The 17,815-nt window shown below is 40.9% G+C and overlaps 1 protein-coding gene across 4 annotated transcripts in view; it reads right to left on the bottom strand.

The window, feature by feature from the left end:
• Positions 1-12,529, bottom strand: part of LOC133151027 (potassium voltage-gated channel subfamily KQT member 5-like) — a 118,599-nt gene extending 106,070 nt beyond the window's left edge. For all 4 annotated transcript variants that reach the window (XM_061273754.1, XM_061273750.1, XM_061273751.1 and 1 more), the window contains exon 1: positions 12,186-12,529. In XM_061273754.1, the coding sequence (XP_061129738.1) occupies positions 12,186-12,529 (344 nt within the window). The remainder of the gene's footprint in view (positions 1-12,185) is intronic.
• Positions 12,530-17,815: the final 5,286 nt, after the last annotated feature.

The raw sequence follows: 17,815 nt of genomic DNA, 5'->3' as shown, positions 1-17,815 counted from the left end.
TTATCGACGATTAATTAATTCAGGTCAAAACACTCGTCCCGGTCACGTGACATGTTTCCCCAGTCGAGCCCGCAAAGCTAATATGTGGCGACAGGCTAACTAACCAGGCATTGAAGCATTCAAAATTGCTTCAACACATGGAGACCAAGCATCCTGCAATAAAAGATAAACCTTAATCACTTCGGGTGTCATTGTCTCTGATTACGTCTAGATGGGACCGGCTCGTTTCTGAGAAACAAACTCAGTGCTCCCACTAATTCAACGTAATGGTGAGTTTTATGTTTGTCATTTGTCGTATCATTTTATTTCATCGTATTTATATATTTATTATAAATGTATTATTTATTTATTATTATTTATTTATATAAATGCCGGTCCGCGAAAATATTTCTGACATGTAACCGGTCCGTGGCGCAAAAACGGTTGGGGACCACTGTTGTAGGGCACAGGTGTCAAACTCAAGGCTCGGGGGACAAATACGGCCCACCACATCACAAAATGTGCATCAAATTTGTGTCATTACTGGAATTGCAAATTGTCTTTACTTTTAATATCTTTTTTTATTTTTAATATTTGTCCAGTTTTTACTCATCTGATTTGAAAACGAGTTATTTGTCAGTTTGATTTGTAGCTTTTACTGTATATAATATGAGGTGCTCATACATTTATTTGGGTTGAAAGTCATAATGGCCCTCCAAAAGAAGCTATGACGACAATGCAGCCCGCGAAAAAAAGGAGTTTGACGCCCCTGTTATCGGGGCAACAGTGACTATGTGTGACAGCATGTAGCATTCATTGAATTACAGTGGGTAGGGGCATATTATGATGTAATTTCAGTCGTGAATGGCTGATAGATGTTCAGCTGGTTGAGATTAGGAGGAGTAAACAGCAGCTGTTCACTAGAGTGAAAGTTGTTCTGTCATGGAAGGTCATAAGTCTGTCGTCAACGAGGGAAAATAGAGACTGCAGCTCAGGACCGGATGCAGCTGATTCATTGAGAGAAATAGGATTCCCTGACCTGAATAGATTAATTAGTAGTGTCCTTACACAAAGGGCTTTATTTTTTTGTGCACAGTGCAAAGTGTCAACTAAATATGTGCAAAACAACATGGCTGTTTTTTTGTGACGCTGTAGGCGGGAAAGCAGCCAACTTGATACGCCGCATATCAAAGCGGAGAGTTTCATTCTCTTCAAATGACGCGTGCGAGGCACACTGATAGCCCTCGACATTATGGAAGAAGAAACTGATTTGCTCGTGTCCTGCAGCAGGTTGAGGCGCACAAAATTCATAAGAAACAGAAGCAGGCCTCCACGGGCTTTGTGAGGATAAGCGGTAATGTATGGATATATTTAGATATAGTGTTAGGCAGCCCCCCATTTTTAAAATTCGTTTGAAGGCCCATTTTTATTCTTTGGTTTTCAACTTACTTTTGACTGTTACTATTCTGCCACTCTATTTCCTGTAATTTGTGTTTCAATTTTTCATGTTTTTTGTGGTTTCATGGTTGTTCATCATTAGCTACACATTTGTTATTCTATGATGAATAAAGTTGTGGTTAGCACACAATTGTTGTCTGCGCGTCAATGGACATAATAGTTTGCCAATGAACCTTCACTTCACTTGGTCGCAGTTAATATCAAGCTATTAAAATGAGCAGTAACCAAGGGTACTCAAGTCATTAGCATTGAACTAATTTTGGACTCGTCTGATAGCATCCGAAGCGACGCATTCCGTCAATGGCGCCTTTCACGGGTATCACAATTTTATACCAAGTATTTTTGTTCATTTTACACCTCTGTTAAAACTAGCAGTAATCAGGATCTAGTCATTTTTTTAGCTTTCAGCTGACTGGACTTGTCTTGATACCTTTGATAACGGCTAAGTCCTCCCAGGCGGATTTTTCTTTTTTTTTTTAAATTTCTGGAACACCACATGTTCCAGTTGTAACAAAGTCACAATCAGAGGGCTACGTAATAAATTACAAGCAATCCGAAACACTTCCCACCCCTCGTCACCCTCTGTATCTTTGCCTCAGATGATGGGATGACTTTTAAAATATATAATGACGATATTAATAGTGATGTATTCAATTAATTGATTTTTGTAATGGTTGAGGTGTATTGTCTACAAATATATAACGTGGCTCTCATCACCTGCTGACCTTTTGTCAACCCTGTAAGAATTTCTGTGGTCTCATATGAGATTTTAACTGGGTAATGAGGAAACATATTTGCCCGGGGTTCCTGAAATGAGTCAAACAGGTCAGCGGCTCGAGCAAACTAAGAAGCCTTTCAGAGGTGTAGCAGAGGCAGATGGTTAGTGGGAAATGCGCTTCTTATACAATAATGTTTATCCAGGTGTTTCGAGAGAGCGCCAAACGGAGCAGGCAGCCGGTGCTTTAAGCGTTCTTTCTACTGGGGTGCTTAATGTATGCATAGGCTGTGCAGTCTGCTCAAAAAGTCATTATATAGTCTTATTAATGAGTTGGTAGACAGAAGACAAGGCTGAGGTTGTCAAGCTCTAAGAAAGTTCAATTGTGATGGTTTTCTGTTTCTAAGTTACTTCTTTTGTGGTAATGAAAGTGTACATTCATTTCTTTTTGAACTAATAATTTGTTTCAGTAGTTTCGAGGAAAATCGAAAAACCAAATCTGCAAACAAAAAAAAAAAAAACATTTTATCCAGCTACTGGCCTTTATTTATGTAAAGTGTTTTATTGAATAGATGGAAAAAAAGACATTTGCTACATTCACATAGATTGATTTCCTCTATAAACACCACAAAGATAGTCGGTTTCTATTTCTCTGCAAAGTGCTCATAGTAATAATTATGCACTAGTCAAGTCAAGTTTTTTTATAAAGCCCTCAATCAAAATTCTTGGGAAACATTTTGCAGTTTAACTGGATGCAATGTTAAATATTTGACATTCATTTACCTTCAGGCTTTTTTGTAGAATACACAAGAAGATATGTATAAAGTTCCATCAACATATCATTTTAAAAGCTTTCATCTACGTATGATATGTTATCAAGCTGCTATGCCCCAAAACTAATCTTTTTTCACTGCAGTTAAGCTAGCCTATTAAAAACCCAAGTGGGTAGGTAATATGAGACATGCGGTACTGTCATTTCAGTCTGTTATTTCAACAAGCAGCTGTTGAGTGTTCCTTCTCATCTTGTGTTACAAAATCAAAAGTCCCTTCCTCTCTCTCACCTGACACACAACCTTACATATTCTCAGGTCCAGCTCATTTTGTGATTTGCAAAGTGCAAACGACTTAATAAATGCACTGCCCAGTAGGGCAGAGCCCATTTAAGTGACTTGAAAAGCTATCAAACCTGCTTCAATTCTATTGATTTATTGTAAATCAGGGCTGAGAAAAGTTATATTGGAAGAAAAAAAAATTCAGAATTTTGCACGGTAGCGTGGTAAGAAACCATGTTACCTAAATGGAGTAGGAAAGATTATTGATATTGTAATAATAAATGTATATATTGTCAGGGTTTGAGGGTTCTAAATTCACCTTTTTGGAAACCAGTTTATGTGGCTGAAAGTTACCAGCGCTTCTAGCCCAATATTTCTTTTTAAATTTCAGCTCCAATGTTTTTATACATCTCGACTGTACTGTATGTAGTGTGAAATAGAAGCATTTACACTGGCAAAGGTCATTATCTAGCATTACATTACATTATTCATTGGAAATGTAAAAGTCACTGCCAGGGTACAAATGACTGAGAACAAAACATAGCATAGTTGGTCATTGTTTGAATTTCAATTACCGTATTTTCTGCACTATTAGGCGCACTTAGAAGCATTTCCTAAAAAAAAACAAAGTGCACCTTATAATTCGGGGCGCCTTATTTATGGATCAATTGGTGAATTTGTTGATCCATACTGGTTGTACACAGCGCTCTACCAAAATGTTATCTGTTGAAGCCAGATGCGATTGGTTGCAACACAAATGGATAGTGTTGCATAAGCTCATCTCCTTCATAGCTATTTCAATACATTCTCAAGCCACATTGTTGACAAATTTCTACAAAAAGTGAATAGCCTCAAAAAAATTGGATACATCAGAATTGTTTTTTATGTCAGCATTGTGAACAATCAAGTATTTCTTCCATCTCTTGACCCCTTTCTCTTTGGCAATGCTCTATTTGTATGAAAGGGAACTTTGCCTGCTGTGACCTCCAGAGCTAACCTACCGCTAATATGTTCTGACAAGTCAGCTATATCAAAGTGCTAACAAAGCGTAACAATGGTAAAGCCATTTATCTCAGCATTTCAGCATTATACTAGAGTTCTCTTGACAATATTCCGCTACATATTATACAGTTGCATAGAAGGGTTTACAGGCTGCCAAGGGGGTGACACTCCCACCTATAGTTTTGCCACCCCACCTGCCACCCTAATAAATATATCAATACTGAATTTAATATTTATGTTTTTCTGTTAGTCTCCATGATGTGTATATCTGTTTTAATAACCAGTTTAGAATTTACTCCCACACCCTGAAGCCTCTCCTCTAAAGTAGAAAACAATTTCAACCTACTGATGCACCAATTAAGGATAGCCTTAACTTCAATGCCGTTGTGAGTCTGTCAGTCTTTGCGGTACGTGACACAACCGACCACCAAGAAATGAGCTCTTATGAAACCATATATCGAAAACTTTGCAAACAATGATGAGAGGAGCATGAACGAAAGGGAAACCCCAGCAAAAACGGAAGTTCTCTGGGAAAATGGAACATCCAGAAAAAGGAACGGGTGGTAGAGAAGGGGTCACATCAGCCTTGCCACTCTATCATGACAAAATGGAGATTCAAGGTAAATGTTCATGGTCCAACAGATACCTCCCATGCCTTGCTATGATTTCCATTCCGGTGGCCCAGTGGTTGAGTTCATTGGGTAGAGCTCAGCACTCCCAAGCTGCTGATGGTGTGTGTATGTATGTGTGTGTGTGGGGGGGGGGGGGGGGGCGGGTTGCGTGCGTGCGTCCGTGCGTGCATGCGTGCCTGTGTGTGTGTGCATGTGTGCACCTGTAGGTGTATGGTGTAACCTCTGCCCCCCACCATCTGAGGTTCCTGACACCCCAGCAAAACCTTCCTAAAACCGCCACTGTACAGTTGCCTCCCGGATTTAAGCAGTAAGAGCCTTTCATTAGATAATTACAACAGCAATTGAAAAGTTTTGGAAGAATTCAGACCACTGAACCACAACAAAGCTGTGAATATTTTGTCATGCATTAAACAACCACATGTGGAAATCATTACCACAAGGTTGTAGGAAAAAATTATTGGTCTTTAAATCTTCACAAAACTTGAACTGTCATACACAGCATATCTCGAAAGATGTGTTCGATGTTGGGCATTTAAAGAATTAACTGTACATGTGTGTTTTACTTTTTCTCTGGTGAAAGTACTAAAGGGAACTAAACAAAAGGGAATCTTCACTGCAAAGTCAGCGGTCACCTAATTTGGGCCCATCTCATGTCAAGCTTGAAGTGCAGTCTAACTGTGTTAATGGGTGGGTGGACTTTTCGTTCTTTTTGTGTTTTCGTAGACGGGCACAGTTATAAATAGGCGTGCTCAACGCACCCGACTTGATTCATGGCCAATTGAAGCGACTCCCCTCATTCCCTTTATATTCAGGAGAGGCATGCAGTATAGTATATGGCAGAAGAATGGACTCGCTGGAGTTCACCGTTGCAGATCAGCGTGCGCAAAGTACAGTACTTTATAAGGAACAGCAATAACATCTCCACTTACGGATGATCTAAAGTATGATGTGTCGTAAGTATTTACTTTTGTGTTTTGTTGGTTGGGGTAATTGAAAATAATTTTATTTAAGATCATTATCCTGTCAAATCCAATGTTTCCTATTCTCTCTGTCTGTGTCTCTTATCAGAGTGGAGGAACACTGCACACCAATAGCAGTACCATAGGCACGCTGACCATCCAGCTGCAGCCCTGGCCCTGTGGGTAAGACAGGCAGGTCAGAATGCCGCTGGCTGTCCACCCACTACGCAGCAGTATTAACAGGCTTGTAGCAAATGCATGGACCAGTAGCATGGCCTGGTGCTGTCCCCCTGCTACACAGCCAGTCCACCCCAGCCCTCCAGGACAGATCTCCAGGAAGTATGCTCGACTTGGCTGTGAATGTAGATGGTGCATGTCCTTGTACAGAGTGCCACTCACATTATAAAAACTGAGTGTAGCCTACGTCACACAAGAATGAGGGATGGTGAAGCTATTTCTGAACCAGGATTGTCTGTCCTGGGGTAATACTACACTGCCAATGTTTTGACTTCAACATAGTATAAGCCGTTTGAAGATACACTGACTTAATCAACATTCTGCAATGTCAGTGTTTTTCTTCCTTTTTTACCAGCTATGATCATCATGTCAAAAAAACTAACACCATGTGAGTCCAGATGCAAGCTAGAAAAAATGAGTAGGAAAAGAATTATGCCAGATTTAAAGGGGGAGCCAACCCCAACATTTTCCCTGTAATAATATGGTCTGTGCTGCCCAACTAGTCAAAACACAGTACCAATCAAGGCTCATCAGTTTTATTAAGCTGAGCTGTGGTTGGTTGTGAGTCTTGTGACCTAAGACCTTCCAACTGTGATGTCATTGTCAGTCAACAGCAAGTGGCAAAATGGCCGCCCTCTTCATCTTCTTTTGAACCTCATGAGGGTCACGGGTGTGCTGGAGCCTCGCTCAGCTGACTTCGGGCAGAGGACACCCTTAACCAGTTGCCAGCCAATCGCAGGGCACATATTGACAAACAACCACACTCACACATACGGGCAATTTGGAGTGGTCGAGATGGATAAAGTAGGTGAATTTTGTTGCAATATCCACAAACGCAATATTAATCAGAATGCCATCTTTAGACTAGTGGGGACAGATATAACATATTGATGTGCTAGGTGCCTGGTGAAAAAGCTGAAATCCTGTTTGTTTCTTTGTTTGTTTGTTTGTTTGTTTGTTTGTTTGTTACTTGAACCAAGAACTTCTGTATCTTAGACATTATATAGGAGCAATGAGGTTCACAGTGTTCTGCCTTAAATGTGTTATTCCTTCAGGAGAAGAACAGCCTAATAGGCAACATACCTGCATTCTGAATGCCTAAATATAGCATGCATGTTGTGGTCCAGCATGGCCTTGATGACCCCTGACCAACTTCTGGCCATAGTGGCACAGCAGTAAAACCCATCTATCTGGCTGGGAGAAGGACGTGTTGAGATTGTTATGCATGGACATTTGTTTTTTTGGTTGATACAAACAATACAGATGCAGATTCCTGTTTTGAGTAAGCTTAGGAAGGCAGCATCAGTTGCCATGGCAACTCTGCACCCTCGTTTTGTGCGCCGTAGGAGACTCACCTGAAGAGCAATGAATTGAGTCGTTTTTGTCCACCCAATGAGGTTAAGGCTTTTTCTATAGGAGCACGTATGAAGCGGAAACAGCTTTAAGATGTTCATAAAATGAAACGTGAAGAGTCTTTTGAATGACACCCACAGGGAATGCATTCATTGAAGAGTTGCTCCACCCAGAGTGCATACGTACATTACACTTAAGTTGATGGAAGGTTCTATCCAGCCAAGAAAGTGTGCAACTGAGAGAATTGTCTGGTTTGAGCGTGCAGGAGAATCTCTAAGCACAGTAAGAACATAACATTCATCCATTATCTGAACTGCCTTTTCTTCCCGAGGGTTGCGGGCTAGCGCTGGAGCCCATCCCATCAGTCTTGGGCAGTTGGCGGGGTACACTCTGAGCTGGTCGCCAGCCAATCACAGGGCACACATAAAGAGACATTCACACTCACACCTTCGGACAATTTGGAGGGGTCAATCGGCCTAGCATGCAAGTTTTTTGGAATGTAGGAGGAAACAGGAGAACACGGATGAAACCCACGCAGGCACGGGGAGAGCATGCAAACTCCACACAGGATGGCCAGAGCCAGTATTGAACCCATAACCTCTACACTCTGAGGCGGGTGTGATTGAGAGTACAGTGAAAGCAAAGCATGAGTGGTACAAATAAAAGCTATTTCTCACTCTAAATGTGACCCGTTTCGAATCATGTACCACATACTGAGACGACAAAAGTTTCAATTCAGCCATACAAGCTCAAGGAGATTTCTGACAGATTGGGCATGAAGACAGGTGCTCTTGTCTAGTTTGATGTTGTTTGCCTTAAAGAACAATACCCATCTTTTGTAAACATAAGTGCATGTTAGAAACAGGTTGTGGATGGGAACTCCCTAAGTAAATATAGAAATATAATGTAATGCCACACGAGCTCCTAAATGGAATTTTCCAAATGGGTGAAATAAATTAAATGCAATTAGAAGTTGTATGTGTATGTGTTGAATGTGTTAATCGTTATGACTATACTACTCATGTACAATACATCACAATTTTAAAGCAAGTCAGGTATTTTTTGTTTTCACCATGGACTGGCTGAGGGCTTTCTACATCATCTTGGGCACAATTGACCCTAGCGTCGGGTATTCTTTAGCCCTAACAGTACATATTCATGTTGAATTTCCATTTAGGGATAAAACTAGGAAATAAATTATACTAAAATCAAGTTTGAGAGCAGCAAGGTTATATCACCCCCCAATTGTTCAGCCTGCCAGTCCTGTAAGGTGAAGGAACACTGTATTTGTTTTCCCCTGATACTTTTCTGACCCTGAACATATTTGCAAGGATAAAAGTTTGTTAATCCAGAGGTGAGATGAATGGCACTACTGTGCATGTGTATAAGTGTGTCTGTATGAGTGGGATTGTGGGCAGGCTGGGTCTCAAGTCACAAGTCAACCCAGCACAAAGAGCGGCTCAGTTCTGTTGCTGTCACACATAAGGAATTCATATATTCATGGCTGAGGTAAATACAAGTCCGGAAAAATGGAACAGCAAATAAGTGAAGGTGCTCTTTTCCTGAAGTTTCTGACAAAGCTAAATGTGCACACTGACTCCCACTGCATCTTTAACATATGCCCAGTGTGTGACAAAAAGTGCAATGGCAGGTGAAATATCTCAGTTGCTTCTTAAAAGTACATACCGTAATTTTCGGACTATAAGTCGCTCCGGAGTATAAGTCGCACCAGCCATAAAATGCCCAAAAATGTGAAAAAAAACATATATAAGTCGCTCCGGAATATAAGTCGCATTTTGGGGGGCAATTTATTCGACAAAATCCAACACCATGAACAGACATGAACGAGCAACAACAGGCTAAACGATACGGTATGCTAACGTGACAAACACAAACGAGGAGCTGAGAACGGGCCTGACGTAACATTCAATTGTTTAAAAAAAACTATTACATAAATAACACGTTTAAAAAACCATCGGTGTCACTCCAATTCATTAAATCCACCGTCCTTTGTCAACAATGCCGTGTGCCGCGCCGCAGTTCAAATTATTCCACAGGCCCATACAACGATATATAAACTATATTTTAAATAACTATCACATAAACAACAATATTATCAAACCATTTGTGTCACTCCAAATCATTAAATCCATCGATCAAATTTCTCATCCTTTATGTCATCCTGGTGACAGAGGACATGTCCAGAGGATATGGCGCTTTAAAGTGTTAATTACTTTATTTGATTTTTTCTCTCTATTTTTCATGTTTTGAATATGTTCAAGATAACAATATCAAAGCATGTGAAGTGATCAACTATACTGAAAATAACATGTGAAGTGGTCAACTAAACTTGTAAGTAAGTGATGTGTTAATGATCAAGTAAAAATTTGTGAAAAAAAACATATATAAGTCGCTCCTGAGTATAAGTTGTCCCCCACCCAAACTATGAAAAAAAACGCGACTTATAGTCCGAAAAGTACGGTAATGATGTGCCTGCCTTTAAATGGGCAGGCATTCAATTTGCATATAAACAATTAAAATTGTTTTCTTTAAGTACGTGTTCCACACACTAGTAGATGTCGTGCTTTCATTTGCCTTTACAGGCGCTTACTTGTGTTCACACTCTGGACTGAGCTTCTGCAAGTAGAATTAAAGACCATCTATCACTGGGTGGCAAGCAATTACAGTTTCGCCAACAGTTTTCTTTTCCCTCAGAAAATTACTGGTGACTGTTTTGTGAACATTTGCAACCTTGAACAAATCCTGACAAACTCTGACGTGAACACAACATTCGCTGCCTTCAAAAACACTCAATTGTTCGCTGCTCAGTGGGGGCTTAATCAGCTGGCTGCAGTGCACACTTGCCAGTGAGAATGACAAGAGCTTGAGCAAAGCCTTTCTTACAGCAAAACTCAGGCTGGGCGCCCGGTCATCATGGTAACAAATGCCGGCCGGACTCACTAATGGCCGACCCAGCAGGAAATGAGGCAGGTTGAAGGGTCTCTCATTAACATGAAAGTGTAAAGTTTGATATAATTCAATTGTTGATCCTCCGTGTTTTTCAACCTAAGCATCTCACAGATGTTATAACTAAACCTGGAAACTTTTTAAATTAAATTCCATCCACCCCCAAAGTTTTGGTCACACAGATTGCTGCTTCCTTTTCCACACACAGATGCCTCCATATGTGATATGAGTGCACCACATTTAAAGTGAAAGAAAGAATCCACTTTGATAGGACGCAAATGTAGTTTTTTACACCCACTATGGTGAAAAACATTCTTAAATATGCTGAATCTGCAAAATTACCAAGACCCGGTCTAACATGTCTCCATGCAGATATACGTCTGTGCAAGTCTGCGTCTTGTGTACAAAGCTGATAATATTATGTGCAAATTAAAGATCATATGCATTTCGATTGACTGTTGAAAGCGCCATGATGACCAGATGGAATGTGTTCCAGCAACCAGAGATGCAACCAGGGATGTGTAGGCAGAAGTTGTGTAGTACCGTATTTGATTTATACGTATATGTATACCTGTTTTGATGACTTAGCACAATGAAAAACTTCCCACAAAGTAGTTTCCTTCATTTAAGTTACATTACTACATTACTACTACATTACAAAATAAATTACTAGCGACCTAGTGATAGCTCAACTTTTGTGCTGTCAAAACTTGTGTAATCACTTTAATAAAAGTGCTAAAATAGCCAATAATAACTAATTAAGATGTATGTTAGTCCAGAGAAATTTTTAACGCTAGAAGCTGGTAATATAGAGTGGCATATCATATGCGATAATGGATTCACCACCAATTATTATTAAAGCAAACATCACCCAAAAAAATGAAGTATGGATTCACCACCAATTATTCTTGAATCAAAGGATCACCCCCCCCCCCCAAAAAAATGAAGGATGGATGGGGGATTTCTAATAATACTTTCTGCCGTGTCCATGTTCTTTCCTCCTTGTCTGACCCACGACATCAACCACGGATGATTATGCAGCTCTGTCTTTTTTGTGTTCCATCATCAGTGGGGTTTGGAAAAGTAACAAGCATATATTGATAAAGTAGGATAAGGAATAAAAGTGTTGATATTTCTTGGCCTAAATGCAAAAAAAAACAGCCAAAAAAATACTCATAAATATATTTGATATTTGGATAATTGAAAGTCAGTAAGGTCGTTTTTTCCGACCACTGCACTTCCATACTGCCATAAATACTCAAGTCATTTCCATATAATTTGATTTAAAAACTAAATTTCTTGCGACACAGCAACACAATAACAAGCTGAGCCAACGAAATTTGGTTGCCTTTGTCTGCACGTAATCAAGCATCCAGGCATTTCCGCCTCACACGTGTTGTGCACAGACCCAAGACCCAAGACCTCAATCTCTCTACGCACGCACGCACGCACACACTTGGTGCGCAATGCCGCTTCAGCCGCCGCGTGTCAACTTCCTTCCTCTTCTAACAGTCACGTTGCTCCAGCCATCATTTTCGTTCATTCCAATTAAATGCGAAGTCAACAGAAGGCACTTCAACAGCAGTTGTTCTTATAAAACATGCACAAATCCCCATGGCCACTTACGGTTCAAAAGCACTTGCCATTTTTTCCTAAACGATTTGTTTATCGAGTGTTTGCCCCTGCAAAAAACGCAGCGTGTTAAATAGAACGTCACTAGTAGAGAAAGAGGAGAAAAGAGAGCGTCCGCTCAGTGTCGATGCGATGGTGCCAATTCACGCAAGAAGTAGAAGCAGCATCAACAGGTGCGCACAAAAGAAGAGAAACTTACACAAAGGCATGGTAGATGAAGGCCCAGGCTCTCGGTCTCTCTAAAACGTTGTACAGGTAGTTTTGGAGCCGCCGGTAGCGCACATTCCTGCGACCGCTTTGCGCGCTGTATATGAGCGGCTTGCCGAGCAAGCTGAGCCGGGCTCCTTGCTTCCCTCGCAGGCTTTCGGACCCAACAGCGCCGACGGCGTTGGAGGTTGACAGCAAGCCGTCTCCTGCACTGTTCATCATCTTTCGTCCGGATTCGACATCTTTCATGCCGTAGCCTTCGGCGCGGTGGTGCCCCGCCGAGGTCCTCATCCAGAGCCCGGTGGCGCCTTCATCTCCGCTGTGTTTCCGTGGCATTGCATCACCCAACGGTCTTCAGAATGCAAGAAGGATTTGGCCGGAAACTGGAGCGCAATGCAGACTTTTGCGTCCGAAGCACTGCAAGGGAGTGAGCCGACAGGGCGAGAAGCCCACGTTTGCCGTCACGCTTTGACCGCCCTCCTCTCTTTCCTCGAGCTAGTCGAACTCCAATCGCTCCGCAGCACTACATGTGCGCCGCCACTGACGCGCGCATTGCCGTGCGCATTGCCGACACTGGCCAAAGTGATCAAATAAAACCCCAATCTAAAGAAGGGACCTACTTTAGTATGGATTCTTCGCTCACTTCTTGTGCGCCCGTTCACCAATCAAAGCGCATTAGTTTAAATTTATTTCTTATATCAGCGTAAAAATATGTTTACATTTCAATGAATATATGCGCTCCTGCGTGTATTTGACAGGGAGTTCAAACGTGCTTCTTGTGTAATGTGATTTTCCCTTCAAAAGCTACGGATTACACGACTTTTCTTTTCCCTTTTTTCCACACAAAGCCTATCAGGTATCATAGCTCCCGATGAATTTTCCACTTGCCTGCCTGAGCGAGGAGGACTGACTCAACATCTGCACAAACCATTATGGCGAATGGAACGAATTTAGCTTGAATTGCGTTTTAAGTGAAAATGTAATAACTTCATTCTTCCACCCCAGATCTTCTTAGTTAAATCTGCTTGATTGTAATTCATAGATGTATTCATTAATGCAGGAGTTTTGCTGTTGTGAAAATTGCCTTCCCGCATTCCACTACAAATAAATGTAGGCAAAAAAAGAAAGAAAAAAAAAGATATTTAAATGAGCTGTTACTTTTTGTTTGACTCATAACGACCCCGACTGAACTTCCCCTTTTGGGCGCGCAGTCATGAACGGTGTTACACTTCACATTTCTAAATAGGCAATAAAATGTCTATAAAGGAAAGCGCAATATGGCCACATTGAATTCAAACCCATTTGAGTGTTTTTGTTCTAATTTTAACCTGTGTAGGCTTGAGATGTTCTGTACAGTCGACAACGGCATGTGCGTCTTACATATAATGAAACTGCGCCATCTCTTGGTGGCAGTGTCACTCAACAAATGGATCAGACTTTGATTCCACTTGTTACGGAAGGACCATATAATGGGAATGCCCGTACGTATATATTTGAAGACTGGCACAACATTCCAGTGCTTATCAATGTCAACGGCTTTCTAAATCCCCTTTTTAACGCTCAAATGACTGGATCTTGTATGTGCACACCTTTCCTTTCATTTAAGCTACAGTAAACCATTGTACAGCCTTGCCACTTTTAATTTCCACCACTTAGAGCAGGGGTCACCAACCCGCGGGACCGTTTAATCCGGCCCGCCAACCCTGAATAAATTGTATTATTAAACTTTTTTTTTTTGCTCATTTTGCCTGCAATGACTGCGTTTCCCCAGTAGATGAGGAAGCGCTCGCCTGCGCATTTACTACCGGAAGCCGTGTCAGAAAGCTCGGTGCACACTCACAAGTGCGTGTACGGACATGGCGCACTCGCGCTCTATTTGTATCAGTCCCGAATTTAGAGCGTGGGCTGTGACGACAGCATTCTTGTAATTTGCGCGCTGAGCTTTCAGATGCAGTTTTGCGCTAAAGCCACCCACAAACCTTCCCCTGGAATCCTTCCGTTAAAATGTCGCCCAAGTAAAGCAGGGTGAACACAGTGCCGAGCGTTTAAAAGAGTTGCCAATTTGGCTCGACGTACGCGACGTGACGTTCAGCCACATGAACGTCAACATCTACCCGTCACAGATCGAGGTAAACGGACCAACACCTCGGATCTCGCCTAAGAATTGCCACAAGAAATTTTACTCCAGACTATGACGCACTATCAAACTAAAAACTAAAAAGACAGCGGTGTCTACAAGCCTACTGGAACCTACAAAAGGATTATAAGGAAGGAACACAAGAACTTTAAGAGACTGCTCATATGTGTCAGAGAGGTTCTGCTCTGACAACTGAGCTGAACTTTTATCTGTTAAGATTGTGCATGGCACAACAGAAAGTTAATGTTCCATGGTTTTTTTTCTATGAAGAACCCAGAGAGAGTTATTTAGTTATTATTTATTTCCTGTTTTTTCTGTGAAGAACTCAGAGAGGGTTATTTAGTTATTATTTATTTCATTAATAGTGTTATTATTTGTTTCCTGACTTTTTTTCTGTAAAGAACCTGGAAAGGGTTATTAAATAACCGTTATTTGGTTATGTGTGGCTTTCTGGAAAACAATAATTTTTTTAAGCTCCCCTACGATCGTCACACTTTTTCTGTTACAAACTGCCCGCCATCAGAGAAGGGAAAGGTTATGTGGCCCTCACAGGAAAAAGTTTGGGGACCCCTGACTTAGAGTATTCATCTATAGCTGTGTACCGTGTTGGCGCGAATGTAAGACGGTGTTTTTTGCATTGAAATAACACTGAAAAAGTGGGGGTCGTCTTACATTCGGGCGCTAGACATTAAACCCATTCACAACGGTAGATGGCGCCAGATATCTTTAAAGCGAAAGCTGGACTGAACTCCCCAGGCCAAAGCACATCCTTGTCAAGAAGACAAATAAAAATAGCGGTAGCACGAAGAAAAATTGGAAATAGCGGTAAGAAAGAAAAGAGAAGAAAATAAGAGAAGAGATAACAGAAAATGAAGAAACGTAGCGACAATCTGGAGAAAGATCCGCCAGGTTAACCGTCAGCTGAGGAGAAGTTATGATGCAAACTTCAAGATGATGATGATAAATGAGGCTGTGAAATATGGTGTCACAGAGTGTAATATACGGAGATGGAGAGCTAAAAAAGATCGCCTAAAAATGCTCAGAATCAGAGAAAAGCTTTCCGTTGCCCTCAGAGCGGCAGCTTTCAAGATTTCGACAGGAGTGTGTGCGCGTACGTGGACAGTGACACTGAGCACAGCGAGGCAGAGGATGTTTGTGAGGAGTAATGTTCTGACATGACAGATTTCAGCTACTCTCAAGTTTTAACCAGTTTGCATTATTTTATTGCAGTGTTTTTCCTTATTCAGATTTGTTTCAAGACTACAATTACAGTTAGACTTCACTTTGATGGTTAATGCAGTTATTGCAATTTTGTCGTTTTATCACAGTAGATCTGTTTATTTACGTTTAAAAAAACAGAAGCCATTCATTTACAAATGTGATTGCACTTTAGTTTACATATTTAAATGTTCAGATGTTAAGATGCTATAGACAGTTTTTGCATGATTTGAATGAGGCAAAATAACTCTCAAATATCTCTCAAATATATTGTTATAATCATTTGTTTCAGATGTACTGTAATTATTTTATATATAAAAATTAAAATTGATGTTCAAAGAGGACATTTTGCAAAAACTAGTGACAGAGATGTTGGCCCGATATGTAAACTGATGGTAGCATGCATTTTACGCACCCTCCTTGGAAAAGCTGTAGGGTGAGCCTCCAAGAAAAGAGAAAGCAGACAAGGAACAATAATGCCTTCTATCAACAATGAATAAATCTGAATTGGGCAAACCACTAAAGGTTGTGTCTCCCCTTCCCATTAAGTGTTTCCTGTTGTGATTGCAATAGTGAAACTTGTGCAATTGAGAAATATAATTTTCTTTTTCTCACGTTGTATTGAAAATCAATAAAATAATGTTAAAAGTGTAAAATGATTTTTATTTTACGGGTTGGGGGGGGACGCTTGGAAGTCGTCTTGCCCAGGGCTTAATTCAGTGTCGAACCGCCACTGCTCGTTACTAAATAGGATGTGGACCACCGTTTTGCCACCACTATACTGGGCAGAGTGATATGTGACCAGAGACACGGTCACTGGGAAGAAGAGTGATCTGGTGATTGCATGTCCGTCTGCCAGGCAAATAGTGCCGCACAATTGACATGAAAGAGAGACAGATCGAAATCAAGGCAGACATTCCTGGAGAAAGGGCGCTTTTATGCACAGACCGTCATTATGGGGGACCAAACAAATGCACATGATGCCGTTTTTAATTTAAAGGCAGTTGATTTGGCTCTTAACGAAGGAAATAGAGCTGCTCATGGACTGTTGAGATTTCGTCCGACCACTAGAGGGCATCTTGATACGTCACCCTTTTCAGTATTTTTGTTCTGGGTCATGTCTTCTCCGGAACTACATGTAGCTCGTAGTAGTCCCATTTTATTTATTATTAGTTGTGTGTTGCTGGTGTTCGCTGCGCATTAAATTTATTATGGTCGTCGCTGAGATTTAACCATTTTTGCATGTTTGCAGAGCTCCTTCATCTCTGTCAATAAACGTTATGTTAATAAAAGGTATGCGTCTCCAAAGAACCATCTCTTTCCTGACAATCTTCTATGTGAATATTCTCTTACAAATGGTAATTAAATATTAAACCCCCTGCGGCTTATAATCAGGTGCGGCTTATAGTCCGGAAAATACGGTATATCCGGTTTCTGTATCAGCTGTAGTATTGTTTTCATTATTGTTATTTTATTTATTTATTACTGTTTGATAATGTTTTGTCTTACATTTGAAAACATTAAAAGTTTTTATACGAGCCTAGAAAACCCCAATACGGCACAGCCCCACCCCAGACTCTACCACCAGTGGTCCCCAGGTAAATTGAATTTGAGACCCCTAGACCCTTGGGCAGGGTTGGCCAATACGTCAATCGCAATCTACTGGTCAATCGCGAACTACTGGTTAATCGCGAAGGAAATGTGGGTAGATCACATGACATTGAAAAGTAGGGGATCCATTGCCACAATGACATTTGTCTTTTGATTAACATACAGGGTGGCCAATTTAACGTCTGAACTTTTGACACCTTGCACATGCGCGTTTAACTTGCTCATTTACCTTGCTGCGTAGCTAGCCTCAAATTTATTTAAAATAAATAAAACAAAGGGTATAAAATATTCAGGGTTCATGGACACATCTGGAACATACTAACAGAGGGGAAATACCCAAATAGGCCATCTCCCTGACTGGATTATTTGGTTCCACCTATTTGTGCGAACCAGCCTTTTTCCACATGAAAATGATTAAGTCTAAATACTCGTGATGGGAAAATGAAGTTTCATGAACCAGTTGTTGTATTCTTTGGCTCCTCTAGATGGCAATGTTGATTTAAAGTGAAGGTTTTAAAAAATGGCAAATTGGTGGGCTTTCAGCTCTTTGAAACATCTTGAAGCTTCATTTGCCCATCATTACTAAATACCATTCTAACATGACCGATGATCATCTGGAAGCATGCTCCTGTCTGGACTATGCTGCCTTAGCAAAT

This window comes from Syngnathus typhle, linkage group LG3 (assembly GCF_033458585.1).
Source record: "Syngnathus typhle isolate RoL2023-S1 ecotype Sweden linkage group LG3, RoL_Styp_1.0, whole genome shotgun sequence".
NCBI classification, from domain to species: Eukaryota; Metazoa; Chordata; class Actinopteri; order Syngnathiformes; family Syngnathidae; genus Syngnathus; species Syngnathus typhle.
This window is presented reverse-complemented; position numbering and strand designations above follow the sequence as displayed.